Source organism: Pseudorasbora parva, chromosome 15 (assembly GCF_024679245.1).
Source record: "Pseudorasbora parva isolate DD20220531a chromosome 15, ASM2467924v1, whole genome shotgun sequence".
Lineage (NCBI taxonomy): Eukaryota > Metazoa > Chordata > Actinopteri > Cypriniformes > Gobionidae > Pseudorasbora > Pseudorasbora parva.
Genome location: NC_090186.1, coordinates 27771845 through 27799784, shown reverse-complemented (window position 1 = coordinate 27799784; position 27940 = coordinate 27771845). Strand labels below are relative to the sequence as shown.

Genomic DNA, 27940 nt, shown 5'->3' with positions numbered 1-27940 from the left:
TGTAATGCATGAGCTACTGGTGCCACCCATCTGTAATTCACAGTACTAAAATAAGTTTGCTCTTAGCAAATCATCTCGTGGGAACACATTTCTGCAATGTGTACAGAACAGCAAAATGTTTATTTCAGTACTTTCAAACAAAGGCTCAAGAAACATGGTTACTGTCAATGCAGGTTTATTTAATTCCATGTTGAAGACAAGCATCACAAAACACGTTTTAGTTTTCAAGACGGCTGCCAATAGTACAGTTAACTGCTAAGACTAACATCACATGGCATGCAGTTTCTACTGGCTAATTTATTACTGCAGTCTTGACACATGCTTGTCACTGCTTAAATACTTCTGTCTGTAACTACAGCACATGACAGCATGCAGGACAACTCCATACAACACAGTTCAAGCCAGAATGAAAGCTCATATTCATACTTTTTAATGGGTTTTACACTAAGTTTGGGTTGCTTTACCATGACAAGTTACTACAGTATTTTTTTTTTTTTAGGGGAGAGACTACTAATTCTCTTCCTACAAAAGTGAATCCATTCAACTGGTGACATTAATACTTGATTAAGCTTCTAATACTGTTTGGAAACAATACTATATAAACAATACAGAACTATAAGGTGGCTGAGTGGGTGATGGACTGATGTGAATGAAAACCACTTCAACTACACTTATACCAGTCACAATAACCACCATTACACTTAAGCATTACACCAAACATGCGTTGACACCACAAAACATTAACCAGCTAAGACCAGACTGCAATAGATCCAGAGGTCATCTACAGGATACTTTCTCGCTCTTCTCCGAAGGTGACCGTGTCAGAGGACACTTTAAGGATCTCAGGAGGATCTCCAGGGTTGAGCCCCCTCTTCAGATGCACCACACGGATGTTCTCATTTTGGGCAGTGGTGGAGGTGGTGCTGGATCCAGGAGTTATGATGACATCACTTCCAGTTGAGGTGGTGTTGGAGCTATCTGTGGGTTGGCGAGCATTTCCTTGTTGGGCATTTGTGTTGTTATTGAGGGTGGTGTTGCTGGGTGTACGGTTGAGGTTATAACTCTTGGAGGAAGGCCAGCTCTCTTCAGGGCTGCTGGCCAGAAGACTGCATTGGTCCTCTGAGCAGATGGACATGCGGGCGATAGCTGGGTCTTGGAGTCCACTCAGACTATTCGGCAGCCCTCGCTTTCGGGCTGAGTTCTCGTCGTCTAGCTCAATCAGATTAGCCCTCTCAGACTGTGACAGGTCAGCCTCTTCGTCTTGCAGGGAATGGTTGGGCGAGCTTTCGTTGGAACGGACCCCTGAGTCAGAAGAATCCTTCTTATCTGAAAGGTAATCCTTACCTTTGGCTAGAGATCGATCTCCACCATCAGAGGCACTAGGCTCAGGTTTCTTTCCATCCTTGAGCAGTGGGGCATTGTCCGACTCTTCAGACTCTTCATCATCACTGGTAAGTTTCTGGTAGCGTGAACCGCCGCCAGCCTTCAGCTTCAGATCAGCACCCTGAAAGAGGCTCACCTTCTCTCCAGATGTCTTGCGTCCCAGAAGGGACTTTGATGACCCATGGTCAACCTTTTCATCCTCTTCTGTTATGGGATCTAAAGTGGCTGTGTCTGGCGATGCGAAGTCGGTAGTATCAGTTGCGGACTTGCTGCTCCCTCGTTTTGCAATGGATTTACGCAAATCCTGGTCACATCCCTCCTTCTTCTTGTCCTCAGAGCTGGAGAGCATTAGCTGGCCAACAAAAGGTGGCACTGGCTTCTCCATTCCTACCTCAATCTGAGCCATGGAGGCGATGTATTCCTCGTAGGCATTGCGATACTCTGCCTGCTGCTTGTCTGTTAGCTTGCAAATTTCATTGGAGGATTCCTGTGAGTTGAGGCTGGACATGCTAGGTGTACGGTGAGTTGTGGCCTAGAGAGGACAAGATATGTTGAAACAAATGTCTAAAATGGAATGGCTTAAAATAAAGGATCGCAAGAACACGAGAAGAAAAGCTTACCATCCATGGAGGGTGGGCATGTCTAGGAGGCTCCTCCAAACCCACGTTACTGAGCTCCTCAAAGCTGAGGTTAAAGTTGTACACGGGTGAGGTGTCCGTATTACCAGTTCCTCCATGAGCGGATGCTCCAGCATGCCTGCAAGGCTCCACTTGGCCAGCAGTGCTGCTGCCTTGCTCACTTGGAGCCTCCTCATGCAGGATCTGGCTCTCCACAAGACGGAGATCCAACACCTTCAAAACATCAACTTCATTACACTGGTATCTCGGGCCAGTGTGAAAGAGTATCAGGCGAGTTAACTGTACTGCACAATAGCTTCAATTCTTTGATCATGATATTTATGCCTTGCAAGCTTAAACATCTTAAACGTCTTGAGATTTAGTTGTGAATTCTACTAGGTAAAATAATTTAACTGGATAACATAGATTTGGCTTGGTTGAATTTGCAAGAATGATGTGTGATTGTCTTAGGAGCATGATTAAGAACTTTTAATTTTAAGTTTCAAAATTACAAGCCGCTCTGTAATGGTCTGTAATTGCATGCCATTTTTTTCCCAGTAAAATGGTTTATGAACTTATCCCGTTTCAAGCTATTGTAATTTTTTTGCAGAAGAAAACACTTGGTGAAAAAATTAAATGTGTTACAAAAAAAATAAAAATAATAATAATAATAATAATAAAAAAAAAAAAATATATATATATATATATATATATATATATATATATATATATATATATATATATATATATATATATATATATATATTTAAATGTATAATATGTACAGTTCTTTTTATGATAAATTTTGCATTTATAATAAGTATAAATGTTCATTTAAATAATTAATTTATACTTTTTATGACAGGGCCAATGAAAATGTTGCCAAGGCATATAGAAATCTGAAGTATTAGTTATAGAAATCAAAGAAAACTACTCACTGTTGTCCTGAAAAGCTGCCAATCTCCAAATTTCATGTTCATCTCTTTCTTCAGCTCATCAATGTTACATTGAGACAGAACTCTGCCATTTATGTTAGCCTGAGAAACCACAAAATCAGAATGTAGTGCAAAACAACACAGCGTGATATTTTCTTCTCAATGTACACTTTTTTCTTCTTGACAAATACACACCTTCTTAATAGTTGCTGTATACTGAGAAAGCAGGTTCTGGTCAATGCCGTCGATAAGTCTGACACGCTCACAGACAACATCTGTGCTCATTGAGCTGAGCAGCATCGATGGGGTGCCAGAGACCACCGAGGCAGAGCCCTGGTACACACAACAGAACTATTAGTGGCACTCAGCTACATCACAACAGTGTGCATATGAAAGATCTCTGAAGCCTTCAGACTGCTACCACAAGAGATAAACCATGCAGATTTTTAGAAAACAGTTGAAAGGGCTTGCAAAAGGTCTGGAATTAAAATTCAAAGAAGAAAGGGATCCAAAAAAAGTACTGCAGGGGAAGTGTGCAATGATTTTTTTATGTATTGCTGCCAGCAGGATTTCAAAGAGGCTAGTGCAAATCTAGAGTGATAAGATGGTAAGAAAAAGTTAGGGATACAAAGAGTTTGTTAGTGCTGAAGTGTCACATCTAACACCACACTTAGTATTAAGTGTTATGTAGCTTTCAAATAGCTACATCTAATTATAACAAAACCAAACATGACCTACACTACATGAACTATAAATACAGACCTCTGTTAAGGGAAAGTCAGAGTGGCACCTGGGTTCTATACTTTTAAAGTTTTTTGTCAGAATACTCAAAAAGTTTAGCATCCAGGCCACGCTGTGTGAGATGATAATTTCAATGGCTTTTGCGTAAATTGGCATCATTGAAACTGTATCATCACAACTGAAAGAGTAAAGAGACAGACAGGATTACTTTAATTTTTTTATAAGGACAGAAGCTTGGAAAGCCCAGGGGGAAAAGTATTCTGGGGAAGGAGTAGAACTCAAGTTTAATGTGACCAACTAAACTGTCCGTGTTAGCATGTCACATGAGTACATGATCACTATGTAATGCCAGTATTTTTTTCTACAGTTAATTGACATACTTGCTTTTTCTCTGACTTTATATTAGGCATCTAACCTCAACTTAACTGCTCCTTCCCCACTGTGAGTGTGAAAAGAATTTCTTTGTCCCATAGTGCATGCCGGGGTGCGAGTGTTTAGAGCTCTGGAGAGCGTTAGTGCGTGTTTGCGATGGCGTGTGAGGAGGGGCAGCATTAGCAGAGCAGCAGAACTTAAGCCGAGTCTAAAAGGATTCAGTACCTGCTTCTTTTTCAAAGACGGTACCTTACCCTGCTTGAGGAGAGAGAGGAGAGGAGGAAAGAGACAAAGGAGGTGGAAATAGTGAGGGAACCACATTCATGTTGATGAAAGAAAGATGGAGAGCGTTTCAACAGGGAGCAAATGAGTCTCTCTCTTTTTTCTACAGCATGTGGGAACTGGTGGACTGTGAAAGCCTCCGGTGAACATTAAGGCAGCTGGTGCTTGACGTCACTAGTGAAGAGTATATTTAAACACTGGCACGTTGCTTCTGTTCTCACACAAATAAAGCATAAAAATGTACTAAATGCCAAACACTAGGTATAAAGCACTTTCCTCGAACAGGGTACAAAATATGGCATAAAACTTGATTTAAATGTCTTGAGGTTTATCCTGTTATACAGTTGAAATTTTATTTTCTAGAGAACATCAGAATTTAATAGACAAAAAAATAAAAGATATCATTCTGTGAGGACTAGCTAGTAGGCTCCAATATTTATTTATTTATTTATAAATCCCCACAAATTAAATAAAAAATCTTTAACAATTACTTGTTAACAGTTAAAAAAAAATCTTTAACAATTTACTTGTTAACAGAGTTGAACCTGCAGTCAACAATTTGTGAAAACTGACCAATGGGAACAGGGTTGCACACACAAAGGTAAATGCACATTAAATATACATTTTATTTTAAAAAAGTATTCAAAAACTTCATATTTCAATTGATTGACTAGCAATTCGTCATTAGATTGTCAAAAATAGGACTTTTGTTTGGGACAGGCCAAATGGGCATTTAAGTGGGCAGACAAACATTTGATCCATTTGAAAAATGTTTTTTATTACACAAAATAATTTTGTTCTTTAATTTCTAAAAGTTCTCACAAAAGAAAACCATGGGATTTGGGCCATTTGTGCCTCTAACACTAAACAAGTAGCAGCACATTAAATTGTACTCTATTTGTATAAGTGCCACAAAGAATATTAACCTTTCATATCACACACCACACTCTAAGAAAAAGCATCAAGTATATCTGGAGCAACGTGAAAACAGTAAAAATATGATAATGACAAGACGAGGGAAGAAGAAACGTTAAGTTCACTTTTACCAAAGGAAACACCCGCTGAGCAAAAATGAAACATTGGATGAGATAGAAAAGTATGTCAGCATGTGAAACCCTAGCAAGAATATCGAACACTAGTGCTATGCTGTTATCTAAAAACAAAGTCTAGCAGCTTTTGTTCCATTACTAGTACTTACAAGTCCACTGCTAGGGTCCTTGGGATAGCCAGTTTTAATGAATGGACGTGGAAGAACATGAGGAGGGAAGTAGCTGCCAGCGTATTGCCGTGGCAGCTGGTAAAGATGTTGGGGGAAATATGGCTGAGAGACCAAATGTGGAGGAAACAAAAATTAGGGTATGAAAATAAAACAGAAATTCATAAATAAATACTTGCAGGAATGTTTAAAGTTCAATACAAGGTAAGAACTTTATTGTAGCCACAATTTTTTCCCTTTTCTTTAAGAAAATATATCTATGGTATTATTTTTAACTATGCCACGAATGCTGTCAATTGAGCTTAACTTGTATTGAACCTGAAAGATTCCTTTAAATGCAAACATGAAAAATAATGTGGTGTCTAACACACAATCTCTCTCTCACTAACAAACACATACATTCTCTCTACATGCACAAATGCTTTAGGTGGAAATGTGCATAAACATGTAGCCTCATAAACAGTTATTTTTTTTACATCAGGGGCTGAACTTAAGAAAACAAGGCTAAAACAAAAAATATAATGATGCTAAAATGAAGGAAAACAATAACTGAAACACGAGCACAGGGAGATGATTGAAAAATTGTCTGGGTGGGCATGTGGAAATGTTTGGCACTGAGGCTGGAATAGTTTGAGAGGTGTGTGCTCATCCAAGGGACTTCCCTCATCTATTAAATGAGCCGATGTGCCTGGTAGAGCTCCCTGAGGAAAGTTAAGTCTAAAACACAGCTGAGTCATCAATCTACACATGACACTATTTATCCATTTTAACTGGACCTAATTCACCACAAATGTCCCCCAAAGAGATGACAATAATCTAATGATATATTTAAAAAAAAAACACAGTTTCTGATTCAGTTTAACTCATCGGAATTTTGCAAGTTACGGTATCTTTTGTACGTTATTTGTGCAATTACACTCACCCTGTTGTAGAACGGGTGTTGCGGCCCAGCCATGCCACTGAAATAGGCGCTGTGAGGCTGAGGAGACACACCCGGTGGGTTATACGGGCCATTGTAGGAGGCAGTAGGGGAGCAGGCCGAGGACTGCTGGCTGTAGACTGATATTGGACGGCCCTCTTGCAAAGGCAGCGTGGGATAGGTGACAGCACCCATGTTCACCTGCTCCCGTGCAGCACGTACATCTGACAAGAGAATATGGGAATAAAAACTGTGAAATGCATGCTTTACAACATGGAACAACTGTGGTAACTATAAATATTATATGATCATTTATTCATTTTCTAAGAGAATTGCCATTTTCACAAACCCTGTGGCCAAAATTTGGGACGTGATAATTTAAAGAAAGTTTTAAAATGTTTATGTGATGTTTTATCTAGCAATAAATATTAAATAAACTAAAATTACTCTTTTTAAAACATATTATATTAAATTAAATTTATTAAAATCAAGCCTGAATGCAAATAGTTTGCAAATGTAGCCAAAAATTATATTACTTATTTTAATAAAATAAAATACTGAATGAGTACATGGTTTAACCTCATTTAAGATAGCAATAGTATCAATAGTGGTCAGCTAAAGACAGATATTTACCTGCAATAATCTCTCTGAGTTTGGGATCTAAATTAACGGTGCAGGGGAGAAACGTGCGGATGTCTCGAACTGCAAGCACTGGAGTACGGGAAGAAAGGAACACCTCGAAGCTACGGACATCCCCATCTATCTCCAACAATGGCTCCACGTCTTTAGTGGTTGGAATATTCTTGGAGATCCTGTAAGGCAGTACATAAAAGATACTACTTGAGAAACATGAGACAATGCTAATATTTTATGGTTTGCTAAAGTTACTTTAGCATGTGTGGAGCATCCATCACGTTTTTACTAAAACAATGCAGGTCTTGTGAGAATGACTGGTTTTAACATACACTGGCATAAATTACACTGAGCCTTGCCAGATAAAACAAAGACATGATGGTTTTACTGAAAATGAAAATGATGCTGATATAACTCAGCATTAGCAGCACAATATCTTCATTTCATTTTGTGTTTCTGGGGCATGGACTGCTTTAAGAGTGGAAGAAGTGTGCAGACAGCCAGTATCAACACAATACGGCAATGTTACTGATGGTTTGGACGCCGAACCTCTTCATAAAACCACAAACTTCATATGTTTTCATTTAAACAGACCTAAGGGTTTTCAAAAATGCTCTATAAACCCCTGTCAGAATGTCAGAATACACCCATGCTGTGAATGCATTACTTCTCTCTTTATATTTGGGCACGACTAGAACATTGTGATGGTACGCTGTGTGTGAAGTAAACAACATTAGTGCAGTTTGTACATTCCATAATCATTTCATATACGACAACATGGCGATATCTTACAAAGTCTTACATGAATAGCATCATCTGACTATTCACCATAGGGAAGCCTATCTAATGATCTGGTCCTGCTTTCCTTGGCTTCATCTGACATTCTGTGGCCTCCCATTATTAGTTTCCAGGAAGCTTCCCAAAGGAGACATTTTTCTCTAGGACCCTAATGGGCTAACGAGCAAACTACATGCAACAACAACAACAAAAAAAAAATCATACATGACAAAACAAGCATTACATAAGATTTTTGTACAGATTAGCAATGATCTGAGTTTTTGATCTCAAGCTTTAAAAAGAAAGCGAGTATGTTTCTGGCAATTTGATGGCATTTTGAAAGGGCTACAACACTACTCTGATAAATCTTGCGGTGAAAATTAGCATAGCATCATGTGATAATTAAAATATTTCTTTAAAAGCCCCTACCTTTCATAGATGGTTTTCAGAGTGTTCTGATCTGGGATGCCGTCTGTCTCTTCTAGGTACAGTATGAGCCAGGATGTGCGATATGGCCACTGCTCTGTCAGGTTGATCCAGGACGCAAGCCGGTCCCAGCTAAAACTTATCTGATTGGCCCTCAGCAAGCGGCCTAAACAAGAGAAGACCATTTCATGAGTACTGAATGTTCAGATTTGATGATTTCATAACTAAAGGTTCATATTCCATTTTAGTGACTGTACACACTACTGTTCAAAAGTTTGGGGTCAGTAAGATTTTTTTAAATGTCTCTTTTTCTAACCAAGACTGCATTTTTGTGGAAACAGTGTGTTTATGGTGAATAGACAATTCAAAATAACAGCCTTCATTTGAAAAATAAATATTTTGTACCTTTACTGTCACTTTTGATCAATTTAATGCATCTTTGCTGAATAAAATTATTATTTTTATTAAATAATCTTTTGAACGTTAGTGTAACGCCAAGGCATTTATAACCTGTTTTGCCTATTAAAGTGACAATATTTCAGAGTAAAACAGATTCTAAAAGAAAAAATAGGGTCAATAAGAAAACATTTTTTTTTTTATTTGGATTGAGAAAGGTGGCCATAACTAACCATACTAAAACAAGACCTAAAGCGCCGTTTGGCTATTGTTTCACATTACCTAATAGCTCAAGTGATGTCAGTGGAAAAGGAAAGTTATTTCAGAGCAAGAGCAAGTTGGTACGTTTTTATTAAAGATTACGCAGAGATTTTTTTTCTCTTTGGAATAACATGCAATGATAAATAAAGCGTGAATGCTGACCTGTGACTGACACAATGTTGAGCAGTCTCCTCATGGTCTGAGGGCTGATGTCACTGAACCAGTCCTCAGTGACGAGCAGTTTTGTGAGGTCAAAGGACATCTGACGCGTGACTGACCTCTGCATCTGACGACGGCGATAAGTATCCTAAGGAGAGATCAGCTAGATTTAAATCAATTGCATAAAAGGAATACAGGGAAGGAAATGTCAAGTGAAAAAATTTGGAAACGTTTTGTTATGTGACCACATCATGTGGTGGAACATTACACTCATTGGATTATAGTCAGAAAAACTGCACAAACACTAACCATGGGTTTGCCAGATAGGATGACAATTCAATTTGTTGTTGGAGTTAAAATCATCATATTATTACAAACATCAGATAAAATCATTAACATATAGCTATTAATCATATTCATAATCCCTAATTATTATCAAGAAGCCCTCTGACATAACAAAACAGCATATTTATCAGCTTACCCTGCGGTTAAGAGCCGTTTTACTGCCAAACTTGGTCTGGTCACCCAGGCTGTTCTGGGACAACTTTCTGTCCAACTCCTCATGCCAACCTACATCATAAGAACATTTTAAGAAAATGGCTTTGCAAGAATCACAATGTAATGCTCTTATTGGTTTTGATTTGTCACGCAGTATTTTACATTCAACAAGGATGTTAGTCAGAACAGGGTTAGAGCAACCTGGCTGGGACAATATTTTAGCATAAAACACAATATATGTTTGACTACATTTTGTACACTACTGTTCAAAAGTTTGGGACCAGTAATTCAAAAATAAATAAATATGGTTTAGCAAGGATGAATTACATTGATCATTTTCAATCATTGATCAAGCGTACATTGTACACTTTAATACATTTATAATGTTACAAAAGATTGTCATTTTAAACAAATACTGTTCTTTTAAACTTTCTTTTCATGGAAGAATACTGAAAATATATCATGATTACCACAAACATTAAGCATCACAGCTGTTTTCAACATTGATAATACTAATAAATGTTTCTTAAGCAGAAAGTTATAATTTCTAAAGGTTCATGGGACACTGAAGACTGCAGTAATGGTTACAAAAAAAACAACAACAAAAAAATCAGCTTTGCCATCACAGGAATACCTTACATTATAAAATATATTAAAATAGAAAACAATTATTTTAAATAGAGTAATATTTCACAATATTGATGTTTAACTTTTTTTTAAATTAAATATATGCAGCCTTAATGAGCATAAAAGACCCCAAACTTTTGAAGAGTGTATATCAAAAACACCAGAAAGACTACTTAGTCAGACACTATTTTTGAATGGAAGACATTTTATTTGCCCCCCTTATCCAAAGGTAATACAAACCCTCAGAGTTCCCAGTCTCTCCATTAGCAGGAGTGGGTGCACACATCTTCTTTGCACTGCTGAGGCCGCGACTGTTGAGGAAGACAGGCAGGTGGACAATGTTGCGCATGTAATCATGGCCGTTGATGTTGGAGTCGCGCAGCACGCTGTTCAGATTTTGGTTAATGGCTTTGATGATGATGTGAGGATCACTGGCGAAGACAGAGATGAAAGGGCCCTTGGAGAACAGCACTCTCACCTGATGAGAAGGACAATTTTGACAGGTTTTTGACATAGGCCTCAAAAGTGGTGATTTGCTCAACACTAAGATATTATAGAATTTACAGATTCCCTCTTAAGAATTTTCTTAAGTTACTTCACATGTACAAGATCCTCAATCAGAACATCAGAAGTCAGTATCCAAGTATTTCTTTACATGTATGATCGCATCCTATTTAAAATAGGTCTTGATGCATTTGACTAAATGGATAAGGGATGCTGCAGGTTGGTTCCCACAACAACAACAAAAAAGGTTCTGTTCAATCTTTGTAAGACTAGTAAAGAAGCCAGATCTAGGAGACCAATTTCTTTTTAAATAACTTCATCAGCTTGAAAGCATCACTGCATGATAGCTAATTTCAACTTTTGTGAGAGATTTCATGGCTGACGATAATTCAGTGAGAAAAAGATGGATAATGTTCAAAACAAACAAAGCTAGAATGCACTAGTTTTATTTATATACTATTATTGTATATATTAATATTTTAAATTCACTTTTATATTTTTAGTTGTCATTTTGTTATGTGCTTTTGTCATGTTTATTACTTGTTTTATTTTTTTTTACTATTTAGCATTAGCCTAGAAATCTAGAAGCACCCTAGTGGCAGCAAATCTAATTTACAAAAGAACTAAAAACAAGACTAAAAGAACAAAGAACGGGATCTGTCAACTAGCTCCTCTTCACATTGCTCTGGTTGGCTGTAGCGCTATCCAATTGTGTGCAGAGGGAGTTTGAAAGACAACTGCTTCTCCTACCCCTTGGATTGAGCTCTGACAATGGTGAGTTTTGCAGACCCAACATCTTGATGTTTTATTATTTACTATTACTATATTTTTATTTGAGTCATTTTTATATTACTTTATTACTACTACCAGTACATATAATTATTTCAGTTAGTTGCCAAGTCAAAATTTCTCATTTTTGTTTCACATTTCATCTAAAATGTATATTTTATTTTAGCTTTAATTAAATGAACAAAACAAAATATCTAATAGCTTTAGTTAACATTAGGGGTGACCCCGAATAGTCGAAGATTCGATGCATCGATATGCGGTGCTGATATTATGAAACGAGGATCATGTGCGCGTCTGGTGGCGGTGCGAGATACCGGACACGCGGCGCTGAGCTTCGCGTCGGTTGTGCGGCTTAAAGGATGCAATATACTCCGCAAGAACAGAGAAAAAAGTTCTCGCTCCCAGGGCTGCGAGAACAAAATTACATTATTTTGGGAGTTTGGGTTCTCCCAAACCCAAATCATTTGGGTTTGGGAGTTCTCGCAGCTTGTTTTCGACACATCGCCTGAGCAGAACATTTTTCTTGCGGGCGTCTGAGAACTATTGTGTGATTGGTCATACATTTAATGTGGGCGTGGTTAATGCAGAGAAACACAGATGATCTGCACCTGCTTTTCTCATGAGGTATGGAAATGAACTTTGTTCTTGCAGAGTATGTTCCAAGCTTCAGAACGTGCATGTTAATGCACTCAAAGAGTTATTTTCCTATCTAGGCAGGTATTTTTTTTAGGTTTATTTTAGGGATGTCCCGATCCGATCACATGATCGGAAATCGGGCCCGATCACGTGATTTCAGACTCGATCGGAATCGGACGTTACATCCCGATCAGGACTCGGATATAATGTATATTCTGGGGTGAGCTGAGCATGATGACGCATCAATAATATGGGTTGTAACTTGAAAATAATGCTTTATGTATGTTTCTGTAGATGGATACACGTGCTGGCTCCTCGGTGATACATTACAACAGCGCTAATATCACCCGTCCATATTCGCCAGAAGACGCGAATGAGAACGCGCGCGCTGATCTGTCTCTGTGCATCATCCGAAAGCACGCACTCGTCTCACAGCGCGCAAATATTGAGTTCTCTTTCAAGACTTGCGCTTAAACGGACCAACTCACACAAGAAGTATGTCAGCATGTCCATCTTGATGAGTATCCAAGCAGACATAGTCTGAATATGCCTTAAGAGGACTTTATACAGTCGAGAAAGACGACGCAGAGCCTTCCATTAGGTCTTAAAGGGGCAGTAACCTTTACTGCTCTCTGTTTAATGTCAAACAAAAGATAAGGAATCACTCACTGCTCTTGATTAAATAGCTTTTGTAAGGATTATTCTTTAATTTAAACAGTTAAATATGCAGCTATTTTACATTTCATTAGCCTACTTTATTAAATTGATCTACCTAAAAACTAATGTTAGACCTATAAAACCCTGAAAAGCATTGTTAATTACACTTCAGTCAAATTACACCTCAAATATTTTTTCCCCAAAGTTGATTTATGTCATTGTAGGCAGTTATCATCTCAATGATTTCATTTAAAGTGTTTGTTTTTTTAAATAAGTTTAGTTTTAGTTAGTTATCTGAAGCTATAAAAACGGCTGTGTGATGTCATGATTGACAGCTGAGATCGACGTCTTCTCTGAGTGAAGTTGTCACTGAGGCACTAACAGATTTTTTCAGGATTTTTGGGAGCAGATTATTTAATTTAATTTAATTTCCATAACTGTTTATTTCACACCAACATAATTAATTGTTCTGCATCTGTGAGAGTATGGGTGTGCTTTTGATATCGCCGTTGTACTTCCTGCTCTGTGCAACTCCGGTCCCGGACTTTTTTATATTTACTGTAGCACTAAAATCCAAAAGTGAAGAATTTGTTATTCATTACTTGATTGTTCAGGCTACCTCACAGAAGTGCTCTGTTTGTTAGAGTTGTTGAATGTTAAAATAAGGTGAATAAAATAAAAAATAAGGAACATCCTGGTTTGTTTTTTCGCTCTTCTTTATTCTTTTTTTATGTATTATAGAAGTATCGGATCGGGACTCGGTATCGGCAGATACTCAAAATCAAATGACTCGGACTCAGACTCGAGGGCAAAAAAACCTGATCGGGACATCCCTAGTTTATTTATCAAAATGTTCTTTTATTTATTTGTTATGTTCTGTATTTCGATCGCGGCTTTAACATGTTATGAGAAAACGTTTAACGAATGTTTATCCACCACATTACCTTTTATTTAAACCTAAATAAGAAAGCCATTGTCAGTTCGTCTGTCAGTTTGCAGGCAGTTTTGGTCGCTTTATTAAAAGTTGTTGTTGTGTGCAGTGTGTAAAGGAAATAAAAATAGTTTTACACTTCAGCTGACTAGTGTCATGCTCCTCCCAACCCATTCACACACACATAGATGATTCGACTATCGGGCGACCATAGAAAGATTCGACAATTCTGTTTTGAATGTGTGAATTCTTAGTCAAGGACCCCCTTAGTTTACATTAACAACATGTTTTGAGCACACAACTGCTGGTGCTTACTGTGTCAAGCATTTGTAGCACTTTGTCCTGTTCACAAGAGTCCAGACCATCAATGATGACAACTAGACGTGTCTGGTTCTGGGTAAAGCCGTCTATAGTCTTGGCCATCTTAGCCATGAGCTCCACTTCATTCTTCAAGACCTAAGAAAAAAAGTACCAAAAACGGCAGAAATGGGTCATTGCGTTAAAGCTGACATACAATACATTCGGAAAGTATTCACAGCGCTTCACTTTTTCCACATTTTGTTGTTACAGCCTAATTCCAAAATTGATTAAATTTCAAAAAATATTCCTCAATTCTTCAAACAATACCCCATAATGACAGTGTGAAAGTATATATATATATATATATATATATATATATATACACACACACTTACCTTAAGGATTACTAGGAACACCATCCTAATACTGTGTTTGACCCCCTTTCCCCTTCAGAACTTCCCTAATTCTACGTGGCATTGATTCAACAAGGTGCTGAAAGCATTCTTTAGAAATGTTGGCCCCTTGATAGGGTAGCATCTTGCAGTTAATAGAGATTTATGGGATGCACATCCAAGGCACGAAGCTCCTGTTCCAGCACATCCCAAAGATGCTCTATTGGGTTGAGATCTGGTGACTGTGGGGGCCATTTTAGTACAGTAAACTCATTGTCATGTTCAAGAAACCAATTTGAAATGATGTGAGCTTTGTGACATGGTGCATTATCCTACTGGAAGTAGCCATCAGAGGATGGGTACATGGTGGTCATAAAGAGATGGACATGGTCAGAAACAATGCTCAGGTAGGCCGTGGCATTTAAACGATGCCCAATTGCCACTAAGTGGCCTAAAGGGTGCAAAGAAAACATCCTCCACACCATTACACCACCACCACCAACCTGCACAGTGGTAACAAGGCATGATGGATCCATGTTCTCATTCTGTTTACGCCAAATTCTGACTCTACCTGAATGTCTCATATATATATATATATATATATATATATATATATATATATATATATATATATATATATATATATATATATATATATATATATATATATATATACATATATATATAAACAATTTTGATACACGAATTCCAGAGACTTAAACTTAAATAAACTTAAATATACCCGACAGAGCAGTAGTTCTACGTTTAATTAGGTTTTACCCTCAATAGCTTGATTCTCGTCATTAATGTAATGCATATTTACATATATGAATAATCATTTAATATGTGTCAAATATCATTTGACTGCATTTGACCAAAATTACAGAATTGTCAGCAAGCATCACAAATAGTCACAAATCTGGATAGCATCGTATATATATCACATCACATGCACATAATAAGTATTCACATCCTTTTGCTCAATACTTGGCTGAAGCACCTTTGGCACCAATTACAGCCTCAAATCTTTGTGAGTATGATGCTATAAGCTTGGCACACCTATTTTTGGACAGTTTCTCCTGTTCTTTTTTTGCAGAACCTCTCAATCTCCATCTGGCTGGATGGGAAGCGTCGGTGCAAAGCTATTTTTCAGATCTCTCCAGAGATGTACAATCGGGTCTGGGCTTTGGCTGGGCCACTCAAGGACACTCAGTTGTCCCGTAGCCACTCCTTTGTTTTCTTGACTGTAGGTTTAGGGTCATTGTCCTGTTAGAAGTTGTACCTTCGCCCCAGTCTGAGGTCCAGAGCGCTTCCAGAGTGCTCCTGGAGCAAGTTTACATCAAGGACGTCTCTGTACATTGCTGCATTTATCTTTCCCTCGATCCTGACTAGTCTACCAGTTCCTGCTGCTGAAAAACATCCCCACAACATAATACTGCCACCACCATGCTTCACTGTATGGATGGTATTGGCCAGGTGATGGGAGGTGCCTGGTTTACTCCAGACATGATGTTTGCCATTCAACTTTTATTTATATAGCGCTTTTACAATGACGATTGTTTCAAAGCAGCTTCACAGTGTTAAACAGGAAAATATTGCAACAAAATGTGATTACAAAATTTGATTACTGTACAGTCGCTCTGGAGAAAACGGCGATGTTATCAACTGATTTCAATTTATCATAGCGACAATGTGGGCAGATCAGTGATATAGTTGATATAGTTAATTTAGTAATTAATTTTATTTAGATGTTTAGTTGAAAATTTAGATCGAAATTTTAGTGTCTCCAACTGAGCAAGCCAAGCCAAAGGCGACAGTGGCAAGGAACTAAAACTCCATCAGGGCATGATTAGGGTGCCAGTTCTCCTCTGGCCAGAGAAACATTCAGGCCAAAGAGTTCAATCTTTGTTTCATCCGACCAGATAATTTTATTTCTCGTGTTCTGAGAGTCCTTCAGGTGCCTTTTGGCAAACTCTAGGCAGTCTTTCACTGAGGAGTGGCTTCTGTCTGGCCAGTCTAGCATACAGGCATGGTTGGTGGAGTGCTGCAGAGATGGTTGTTCTTCTGGAAGGTTCTCCTCTCTCCTGGAGAGAAACACTGGAGCAAGTTGTAGAAACTCCAATCAAGTTGTAGAAACAGCTCAAGAATGTGTGGAAGCAGGATGCACATGAGCTAAATTTTAAGTGTTATGGCAAAGGCTGTGAATACTTTATGTATTTATGTGATTTTTTTTGTACATGTGATTAATACATTTGCAAAGATTTCAAACAAACATATTTTACATTGTCATTATGGGGTATTGTTTGTACAATTGAAGAAAAAAAATAAACAATTTAATCCATTTTGGAATAAGGCTGTAACACAACAAAATGTGGAAAAAGTGAAGAGCTGTGAATACTTTCCGGATGCACTGTAACACATCTATGACACTGTGTATGAATACCAGTATGTAACTAAGCCAGTCAACTAACCTTCATAAAGCCCTCACTTTTCAGCTTGTGCATCTTGTTGGCGGCACTGTGCAGCCTCTTCCTCTGAGAGTTCAACACTGAATCTGTCACCTGCCACCAGGTGCGACAGTTAAGCAACAGCGCCAACCCAACAACGCTTGCCATTGAAACCAGCACTGCATTCGCTGTCTGGTTTTGCCCATCCACCTTGAAGACTGCCAGCAGGGTCATTCCCACGATCAAGCAGCCCAGGATGAAGAGGAAGATGACAAAGGATGGGATGCAACATGTCTTCTTCCACTTCTTTTTACCTAAAAGTAGACACCACAATAAATTATGTCAATATAGATATTAATAACCCTTTAGATTCAGTATAGTCGTGAATGATTAAGTGGCCTTTACCTTGAGTGTCTTCAGTTTTGAAGACTCTGAAAAGTCTGGTGGCCAAGAAGCCAAACTCTCTTTCACAGGCATCCGAGAGAGTAGCGATCATTTCAGCCATGGACGTCTCACCACCCACACTGGATAACCTGTTATAGTCTGTGAACAGAAACCTGACACAAAAAACAGAGTTAATTATATCTATCTATCTATCTATCTATCTATCTATCTATCTATCTATCTATCTATCTATCTATCTATCTATCTATATTTATATAGATAGATAGGAAATTATCGTAAATATGAGTTTCCTAGGTAAATATTGCACATGAACGCCCTCTGATGTCGTGTTTACCACTAGGAAGTTTGGAAACAATTTTGATACCTAAATTCCGAGATGGGCGTGCCATAAACTTAAATAAAACCTGACAAAGTAGTAGTTTTATGTTTAATTAGGTTTTTCCCTTAACAGCTTGATTGTCGTGTCAATAATGTAGTGCATATTTACTTATATGAATATTATTTGGTATATATCAAATATCGTTTGCCTGCATTTGACCAAAATTACAAAATCGTCAATCAATCAACTAATAAACTTAAAAACAAAAATTAATTAATGAATGAAACAAGGTTTTAAAGGTCCCGTTCTTCGCGATTCTATCTTTCAAACTTTAGTTTGTGTGTAATGTTGCTGTTAGAATTATAAAGCTCAAAGTTCAATGGCAAGCGAGATATTTTATTTAACAGAAGTTCCCTTTTAAAGCCTACAGCGAACGACCGGTTTGGACTACAGCAGGAAGTGCAGGGATGTAATCCCTGGGATGTACATCACTAGAACCGTTTGTTGACTAACCCTCCGCCCACAAGAACACCTAAAAAAGGGGGCGTGGTCTTGTTGCTCAAAGTGCGCTAAGCTGCTGTCCAATCACAACATGGGAAGCGCTGGCCCAATCAGAACTCATTACGTATTTCTGAAGGAGAGACTTGATAGAACAAGGAAATCATCAGGGCGTTTTTAGGACAGAGGAAACAGCGCTGTACAGATAAGTAAATTGTGTGAAAAATACTGTTTTTTTTTCACGCGAAACATGAACTGATGTTATATTGCACACTGTAAACATAATCAAAGCTTCGAAAACACGTGAAGAATGGGACCTTTAAAATTAATTTAAAGTTGCTGTATGTAAGAATAACAGTAAGTGGTCAAAATAGGTACTGCAGTCCACATTCAATGGTCAATGGTCATGCAGATTGCCAGTAAGTAGACAACAGGAACGAGCGCAACTGACAATAGAAGGCAATGAGACTTATACACTGCAAGTTGATGACTTGATTTATCTGGTTTTTACTGTGCTTCCGTTTATAGAGCTTTTTAGGTCGCGTAGAATCTGCGATCTCTGACCCAGTTTGTTTGCTGGCTTCCATGGCAGCAATACAAAGTGTTTACTGGCAACATGTGGTGTCGAAATAGGGTAAACTGGCAACTTGTGTTAAAAAGACATTCCGACACGGAACGCACATTTCAAAGTAAAATACCTGGCTGTAACACTTTTTTTTTTAAACTCAGAATGTTTCCTAAATATCTGCAAATATATTATGGTATTTATTTATTTTTAAGTACAGTCAAAAACTTAAGTTAATTTAAGCAACACTTTACAAGGCTCAATCGACAAGCAAAGAAAGAGCCTTGTAAATGTGAACTGTGGCCCTCCAGGAACTGAGTTTTGTAACCCTGCTCTAAAGTCTTGTAGAACACATAAAAGTATACACCTACCCTTTAGGACAGGTCACAGGACTTCATTTTAATGGCTTTATGCAGTGTGTAGATAATTACCTGACAGGCAGTGCACGGGTGGTCTGTTCCGGAAGCTCTGGTGGGTTGACAAACATGAGCTTGAGCAAAAGCTCCAGGTATCCAATGTGTCGGGCCAGACGGGTACTAATGACCCACGCCCAGTTCCAACTCTCACCCTCACGCCTGCTCCCAAAGTACACAACCACTGCATAGATATATAAACACACATTCACTCATATACATTCACTATACCTTTTAAATGTTATTGATTGAATTTTGTTTCATTTAATATAATTATTTAAGTCCAAAAGCAAAGCTCTTTAACACAAAGAATTTATGTTGAGACACTGAATAATGAACCTGTTTTTCTTACCAAAGAACACATAAAGTAGTGCTAGGATGCTGAGAGAGATGGCAATAGCCAACTTGGGATCCACAGTAAAGCCGAGCACTAGCGCTACAGAGCCGCACAGCAGGAGCGATAATAACACAACCAGCCAGGAAAACTGGAACAACGGCTCCACCTGCTGACCTGCAAATGTCTTCATCTCATCTGAGAAAGAAATATGAAGATTTATCCACCAATAAATATACACCAGATGCAGCCAACTGAGCTCTATTAAACATTTCAAGCTCAGAAATAGCTAAAAAGCTAAGAAGGTACACACTGTACATGAGTAAACTTTGCTTTAAAATATCCTTTCCAGGTCACTTTCCTTGTTAAAGCCAAGAGATTTTAAATAAAGCTCACCCTCTAGTTTCTTGAGCAGGAAGGACTTGCCGCTTCCCCACTGGGCATACAGACCCACACAGATGGGCGGCTGCATGGTGGGCTCACTGAGGATGTCTGCCAAAGCACTGCTGTACAGGTCATAGCCCAGCATGTCCCCATCTGACTCTGTGGGGGACAGATGTCCTAAAGGGGACAACATAGAGAGGGGCAAAAATACACACAGGTCATTCATAACATGCACAGTGAATGTTCATGTAGTATCATATAATGCTGAATGCAACTACAGAAATTCAAAACGTGTACTTAAGATACAGAACTGCAGGGAACAAGTCTTTGAATATTGTAGATCAATATGACTGTGGACCACAAAGTGGACAATAAAGAAACAAACATGCAATGCAACCTGTTTGGTCAGATTCATGGACAAATGATTTGTACAGCGATTCTTTTTATTAAAGTGAACTAAAGGTTAAAATGCAACCAAGTGCAACTCCATTGCCAATATAAATGACTTGTTGAACTTGAAAGTCAGTTACTTTAATGAACAGTTTTAAAAAAAACAAGTTAATATTGAATCAGTCTTAAAAAATCTGTCTGTATTTGCAGTATTTATATGCAAGCAAAATAGACATTATAACTGAGACAAATCCAAATTATTCAGATTTTAATCAAACAGAATCAAATTCACAACTGAATCAAGATCTTGTGAATCAGAATGTAATTAAATCTGGAAATCTGTATTGAAACCCATTCCTAATGATGAGTATTAATCAATAACTGAGCTCATGATGGAGATCTAGTCCCAGACTTACGGGCTCCAAAAATCTGGGTAAGGATGCTCTTTTGGTGACTGCAGTCGATGTTGTAGGGTGTCTCTCCAGCCTTGTTGGGCCGGTAGAGGAGGCGGCCATCTTTAGGGTTACGGAGGAGGAGTTCAGCCAGCCTGCGGCTCCGTCCACGTATGGCGATATGAAGAGGGGTGTCCCCTCTCTGTAGTCAAAGAGAGTTTGGGCTTAAAAAGTGCAATATAATCACATCATGTGACATTATGAATGTGAATCATGTGCGTGAAATTGTAAGTGATGTATTACCTTGTCCACTGCAGACACTTTGGCCCCTTTATCCAGCAGCAGCTCTACTATGTCTATGTTCCTCATTTTGGTGGCTTTGATTAGTGGAGTCTCAGAATCCTACATACACAAAAATACAGACTCAAGACTGGCACATAACAGTAAAACATGAAACTTTAACATAAGTCTTGCTGTACTTTACTTTAGTGGTGGTCTCTGTGTCTGGGTTGCACTGCAGTATGTCTCTAACCATGGTTGCATTGCCTTTCTCTACTGCCCAATAGAGAGCAGTCTTATTTTCCTGTAACAAAAAAACAGTAGTCAACTGAATTTCTCATAACCTTTATACATCTATAATTTGCTGTTTAAAGTAGGGCTGCTCGATTAAATCGTATTTTGATCATGATCACAATATCCGCTTCTCTCGATTAATTAAGCATAATCATTTGCGATTTTGCTAAAATGTATCTCTTTTTTTGAACATTTCCATTATCATGCACTGGTAACAAGACTCCACAAGCTTATAAACTTGGGGTCGCCAGATATCAAGAGTCTGTACACTTTTGAGAAAATGGACACATTTTCCAAACAGTCTTTTGACGATCTTAAACAACAACAAACATTTATGTTGAGTTAACTGATCTCCCCAGAAATATTCTGCTCAAATAAAAGTTTAATATAGCCAGTCAGTGTTCCTTCACAAAGCCTTGACTACATAGTTTGCAAATGTGGTTACTGAATAAATGCGCTAATGCACTGAAAAACATTAATATAATCTGTCATTTTTGGAATGAATAAAGAAACAAATGTAGAGAGTTTGTAGAGCATGTGCACTGCCCAGCCAAATAAAAGGTCGCTGTTTGGATTTAAATTGGCAAATGCTTAAGAGTCTATGATTGAATAATTATTGGAGTGATTTTTATGTTTCTAGTATGTTAACTGTTTGCCAACAGTTCTTCCAACCCTAATTGAAGTGTGTAGTTTTTCATTTCTTAAACAACCATGTAGGAAGACACATTATGGCCGTATTCCAGGATGACAATGTCAAGATTCATCAGGTTCAGACTGTGAAAGAATGGATGGGAGGGAGCATGAATAATCATTTTCACACTTGAATTGGCACCTGAGTCCATTAATTGAAAGTCTTTGGAGTTTTCTGGAGCAAACTTTAGTGTGCTACTCCTGTATTGTCAATAAATGATCTGGACCAAAAATGAATGCATTTCTTGATGAAAATTAATGCTGTGTGATGTTATTTCCATCAAGAGGTGCATCAGTGTATATGATGACTATATTACAGGAAACTAAATAAAATATATATATGCACCGGTCAACCAGCCATCAATCAGAATTGGCCAGTTTTTGATCCAAAAACACAATCGGCAACTGGACGTATTTTGTTTTATCTTGGCCAATATCTATTTAATTTGTGTGTAAATGTTACTAAGTTTGTAAAAAAAAAAAATCAACACAGGCCAGAGATGGGACACACTGAAGATGGAACTAAAGAGGAGAGAAGAGAACAGACGCACCAGCAGAGAAAATGCTGTTTGCGATGCTTGAAAAGGTTATTGGAAGAGAAAAAATATAAATACTGAATTGAGGAAGGGGGTTTACATGGATGTACAGTATTGTATACAGTGCTTGTATTAAAATGTTTGTTTGGATTGTGATTTAAATGCAGTGGTTGCCTCAATGTTTTTTTTAAATGTACAGTTTGGCAAGATAAACAAATAAATTTGCTTAAAGAAGAAGAAAAAAACAGTGTATGAATTGATGTTCTCTTGATTTGTGCTCATGTGTAAGTGAAAGTACAAAGACATTTCGCAAATGAGAACAATCATGATCAATAATCACAATTTATAATTTTTGAGCAAAATAATTGTGATCATCTATTATCATGCAGCCCTAGTTTAAAGTATGTTAACGTATATTTTATGATGTAACAGGCATGTTACCTGGCCTCTAATGTCGATGTCTGCATACTTATGCAGTAGCGCTCTCACAATCTCGACATGCCCACCTCTCACAGCTCCAATCAGCACAGTGTCTCCACTCTAAAGGTTTAAAACACAACACACAATAAAAATACATCATTCACTAGGTTTCTCATCCAGTATGTCACTTTTACAATTTTCTGTTTGTAAGGTTTACCGTGAGGTTCAACCCACCCTGTCTGGGATGTTGACGTATGTGCCAGCATCAAGCAGGTCCTGCACAATCTCAGTGTATCCCTCTTTAGCTGCGATCATGAGAGCTGTGTTTCCGTCCTTATCAGTCATGTTTACATTAGGATTCCTCTTCAGAAGCTCTTTAACCACCTCTGTATATCCTCCCTTCACAGCTACAATCAGTGCCGTCATGGAGTTCTGAATGGGAAAGATTCATAAAATAAGTCCATTTGAGTCCATTTGACTACGGATATAATGCTTCTAAATTAACATCACATCAGTTTTTTTCTAATTAGAACAAAAGCTCTAAAATACTTTATTGTGTATAAATTGTGGGTAAAAATATTTATAAATCCTTATCCAGTAAAATCACAAATTGGAAAAGTCATAAGGCCTTCGGAAATGTTTGTGAACAATGGGGGGACCTCGGCTTTAGAAACAAAAAAGTGAGAACTACTGTGATTAATGATGAGCACATACCGCGCCTTCCTGGTCAACATCAGCTCCGTTCTCCAATAGGTGCATCACACAGTCGTAGTGACCCTTTCTAGCAGCCCAGATCAGTGGGGTGGTGCCATACTAAAAGTAAAAAAGGTTATATATGCAGGTTTAAATTTAATTATGCTGATCTTTACCTTAAATATATTTTTTCAAGTAAAATTTGTAAAGGAATATCTCCAGTATAACTATATCAATGGCATTGTTGCATTCTGTAGATAAAACAGAAAGTAATGTTGACTTGGGTTTGTAAAAACATAATGCACTTGGAACAACATGGAATATTCATTTAATCACAGTTAGGCAGGACTGGTTTAGCTCACCTTATCAGAGCAGTTGACTTTAGCTCCATGCTCCAGCAAGAGTTTCACAATCTCTGCATGACCTCTACCGGCCGCCCAGATAATGGGGTATACGCTGTATTGCTAAAGGCAACCACATGAAATGTATGACAGTTTTAATCAATGGTTGCATTATTGGTTTTACATGATTCGTATGTACGTGTGGCGATTGATACGTTTTTTCATCATTACCTGTCCAGTGGTGTTTGGGTTTGCCCCAGTCTCCAGCAGGATCTTGGCCACCTCAACTCTATTTTTATATGACGCCCAAGTAAGGGCAGTCCAACCCCCCTGTGCAAAAAAAAGCCACCTCATTAGGGTTTGATGATAACGTAAGGATGTGTTTATTTTAAAAATGTGATTAAGGTACTACTGTATGTGAGTATGTTTTTGATTTTCTCACCATGTCTCTGTGCTCAATATAAGCACTGTTTTCCAGCAGCTCTTTCACCACCTCCTCATGCCCCTCTTTAGCTGCACAGATCAGAGCGGACCAGCAGTCCTATCAGGGAAAGGCAAAGAGACAGGTCGCTATGGAAACTATTGAACCACTGGCAATGTCGCCATGGGAACAGTGATGGAGCTGTACAACAAAGAAAAGCCCTACAGCACTGTTATAACGGGCACTACACCTTATAGACTATAGATTATAAATATATTTTAAAAAAAATATTGCACAGGAATACAAAGGGATTCACATTGGGACTCAAAGTCTACTTAAAATAAACAGGTTATAGAATAAATAGTAAATATTAAGAAAATTAGAAATTCATCTGTGTTTTGCAACTTATATTACACTAGAATCAAACGCTATAATAAATATATCAACAATACTATATATTTTATATATTATATAAATATATAGTATTGTTATATATAACAATATATCTCTGCTGATATATGGCCATTAGGGGTGTAACAGTACACAAAACTGACATTTCGGTACATACCTCGGTTTTGAAGTCACAGTACGGTACGGGTTCTGTACAGCAGTTTTACAAAATTGCTTTTGTAAAAATGTGCAATTTTTTATTTTTGCAAAATGTATTAATTTTTATTCAACAGTGGTTTACTGAAAAAATTATGATAAATATAGGCTAATCAACACTCATAAGCTACACATAAGACAGTTTTTGCATTCACTTCTAAATCTTTTTTTTTTTCTCCAATTCGTTGTTGAAATATAATCATTTCAACACAGTGGTCTAATTTTCATGACAGATTTATTTAAATATACATTAAAATAAAAGACTTCACTAACTGGTTAGTAAAGTGTATATATTTTTCGAAAGAGTTGATTTCTCTAGTGAACTAACAGCTGTGGACACTGAATGACTTCTGAGGTAAATGCGATGATATGTGACTTTGTTTATAAGCTGTTTTATCGTCTTTCCACCGTTGAAACACCGACGGAGCGATTACACTACATATGATACATTACAGTAAGTTGTGTAATGTAATGTAGTTCATGTTTATTCTTTAGGAAGAAATGATCACATTCACTCGTGTGCCGTGCTGCCACTTGAACTGACGAGCCTATACACTGATCAGTCACGTCACATAGAGTGTCAAAACGGCACTTAACGTTTGAATTTTATGATAAAATGGACTACATACTTAATATGTTTGTGTGGAAACTCAGATTGAAGTCTGTTCCGTGCTTAAAACAAGCCGACTATTTAACTGTTAAAGAACCGGTACACAAATGCACTGAACTGAAAGCCCTTTACCGAAACGGCTCGGTACGCATACATAACACCCCTAATGGCCATCCACAAAATGAAAATTGAAAATACATTTTTGACTTCTAATTAGGAAATGTTAAAATCTGAAGTGTTTCAATTGAAATAAGAGTAACTCTTATTGTAAGGCTTATGTAGACATTTTCTCACCACATCATCCAAGTTGACGTTTGCTCCCCTTCGGATGAGCTCTTGAACAATCTCAATGCTGCCCTGTTCTGAGGCCAACATCAGAGGGGTCTGTCCATTCTGTCAAAGACACAATGAGAAAGATAGATATTTGATATCTTAATTTACCCAAACATATTAAATCATGTGTGACTTTTTTAGAGGTAACTTACATCACTTCGACCATCCACCTCTTTGAACTTATCTAGATGGGCTTTTACAGCAGCCAGATTTTCTTCCTCCACATAGCTGAAGAGGTTCTGGATGGCCAGAGTGGTCATCTTGATGGAGGTTGTGGTGTCCATGATTGCCAGTACCTAGGACAACCTAAGTAGAAACTAGAGTTTAGTCCCTTTCAGTGCATAAATTGAGAACAGAGACCTAATTTGCATACCCCAATAGGTTATTGAATTAAAAAAAATAAGTTACTCTTATAAAACTCTGAATTTTTTTAGATTAAGTGCTAGAAATGTCAAATTGCTGAGTTTAAGAGACAGACAGGAGATACCGGAGCATTTGTTCTCAGTGTATGCCAAGAACATATGGAGGCAATGGACTTTAAATGTCATGAGAAAGGAGGCTGGCACAGATAAGCATAATTCCAAACATCTTCACAGGCACTTTCTAATAGGTTTCTCTCATTTCCCAGACTCGTGTTGAAAATTAGGAACATCTTTTGTGTTGCAGATCAAATTACCTTTAATTGGTGTCTATGCAATTCACAAAAAAAAATCAACACTATGAAGAAAAAATAAATAAAGATCCAAGTAAAAACAGAAATCCTCTATTGCAGCTTGTCAGAGACTTAAGATAAATAAAGAGAAATTATACTTGTAGTGATTATTTGCACACTGAGGTGTGTGAACGAACTACAACTAAGAATTACCGTGATATCAATTATATGTACCTTTCTTGTATGAAAAGTATGTATTGCTATTAGTACTTGGCGTAACTAGCCTCTGCCTGTTTGTGTCTGGTTCTCAAATCTTTTCTTTGTGAGGGTCTTTGACAAGCTTAAATATGAGGGCTAGTGCAAATAATTTTCTAGCGAACAGACAGCATACTCTGAACTATTGATCAATAGAGCGCAAAAATTACTATATTAATGTAGATATTTTAACTTTTGACCTTTATTTGATATGTGCCGGTATGTGACCCTCAATTTAACCTTCAATACAGGCAGTATAAAAGAGGGGCAGCAACAAACAAATCGACAACAACAAAGAAAATATGGCAGCTCAGTCAGGAATCCAAGCAGCTCGCAAACATGACACCAAAGTTATTCTTATAAACCCCTATGTGATACCATACACCCAGCACACAGCGTCACACTGTCCTCTGCTTTTGTCTGAATGCCTGTAGATTGCTGGCTGTGATTTCCGTCTGTCTGCTCAGGAATGGCATCATGCATTATTTATGGCAACCAAGAGTGGTTCACACCTAGTCTACACACCAAGATGCTGAGATGACTGACAGCCCAGCAGTTATAACGTTAATGGCACACTAACGTTATACTGTAACAGACAGACAGACATGAGATAAATGGGACCTGTGTAAATAAGAATCCATAAACAGTAAAATGGCTAATTATTCTGGTATATTTCACTAATATTTATTCAAATATTATTGGAATTTGATATTTCAGAACCTATTTCTAGAAATAAATAGGACATGTCTTGTCGACATGTCTGCATGGTGATGTTCGTTACTGACTCCCTATGACAGACCAGCTAATGAATCACTATCAAAATAACACTAAACAGATTAACCTTATCAGTATTTTAGCACATTCACATTACAAACTACATATTATTCGCTGTGAATGTTCAAATCCGCTCAATTCTACAGCTTGATGCTCGTTATTGTCCAGCCTATGAACTGTCAATCATACGCGGCATCAACGCATAAATGCGATTTAAACCTTACATCTGCCTTCTGCTACGAGACGTAACTTACCTCACAGAAAAGAAACGTTGAAATGCTCTACTGTCAAAAGGTCCGTTTAGAGAGGCGTATTTCTCTCTAGTTCTTTCGGTTTACGGCGCTTGTTTCTTCCTATTCACCATCTTCAACAACAGCCATTTTGAAGAAGCGAAGCGCTGCGTTGTGCTGTTTAAGCTTCTTCCCGGGCGAGTCCCTG

The 27940-nt window shown here is 37.8% G+C and overlaps 1 protein-coding gene across 5 annotated transcripts; it reads right to left on the bottom strand.

Moving 5' to 3' along the window:
* Positions 1-158: 158 nt before the first annotated feature.
* kidins220b (kinase D-interacting substrate 220b) lies at positions 159-27930 on the bottom strand. 5 transcript variants are annotated; one of them, XM_067417552.1, is made up of 30 exons: positions 27757-27930; positions 25974-26127; positions 25783-25881; positions 24294-24392; positions 24083-24181; positions 23873-23974; positions 23532-23630; positions 23052-23249; positions 22839-22937; positions 21083-21181; positions 20902-21000; positions 20623-20800; positions 19829-19993; positions 19451-19630; positions 19117-19282; positions 17304-17455; positions 16923-17212; positions 14075-14215; positions 10483-10720; positions 9599-9687; positions 9121-9265; positions 8305-8467; positions 7099-7277; positions 6469-6689; positions 5529-5651; positions 4274-4306; positions 3131-3268; positions 2939-3037; positions 2004-2234; positions 159-1915 (listed from the first exon to the last, which is right to left on the bottom strand). In XM_067417552.1, exons 2-30 carry the CDS (start codon positions 26103-26105, stop codon positions 782-784), a joined length of 5190 nt encoding a protein of 1729 aa, XP_067273653.1. In that variant the 5' UTR covers positions 26106-26127; positions 27757-27930; the 3' UTR covers positions 159-781. The 5 variants fall into 5 exon arrangements, with proteins under 5 accessions (XP_067273653.1, XP_067273654.1, XP_067273655.1 ...); XM_067417553.1 differs by having other exon boundaries at positions 4274-4303; XM_067417554.1 differs by lacking the exon at positions 4274-4306.
* Between the last annotated feature and the right edge of the window lie 10 nt (positions 27931-27940).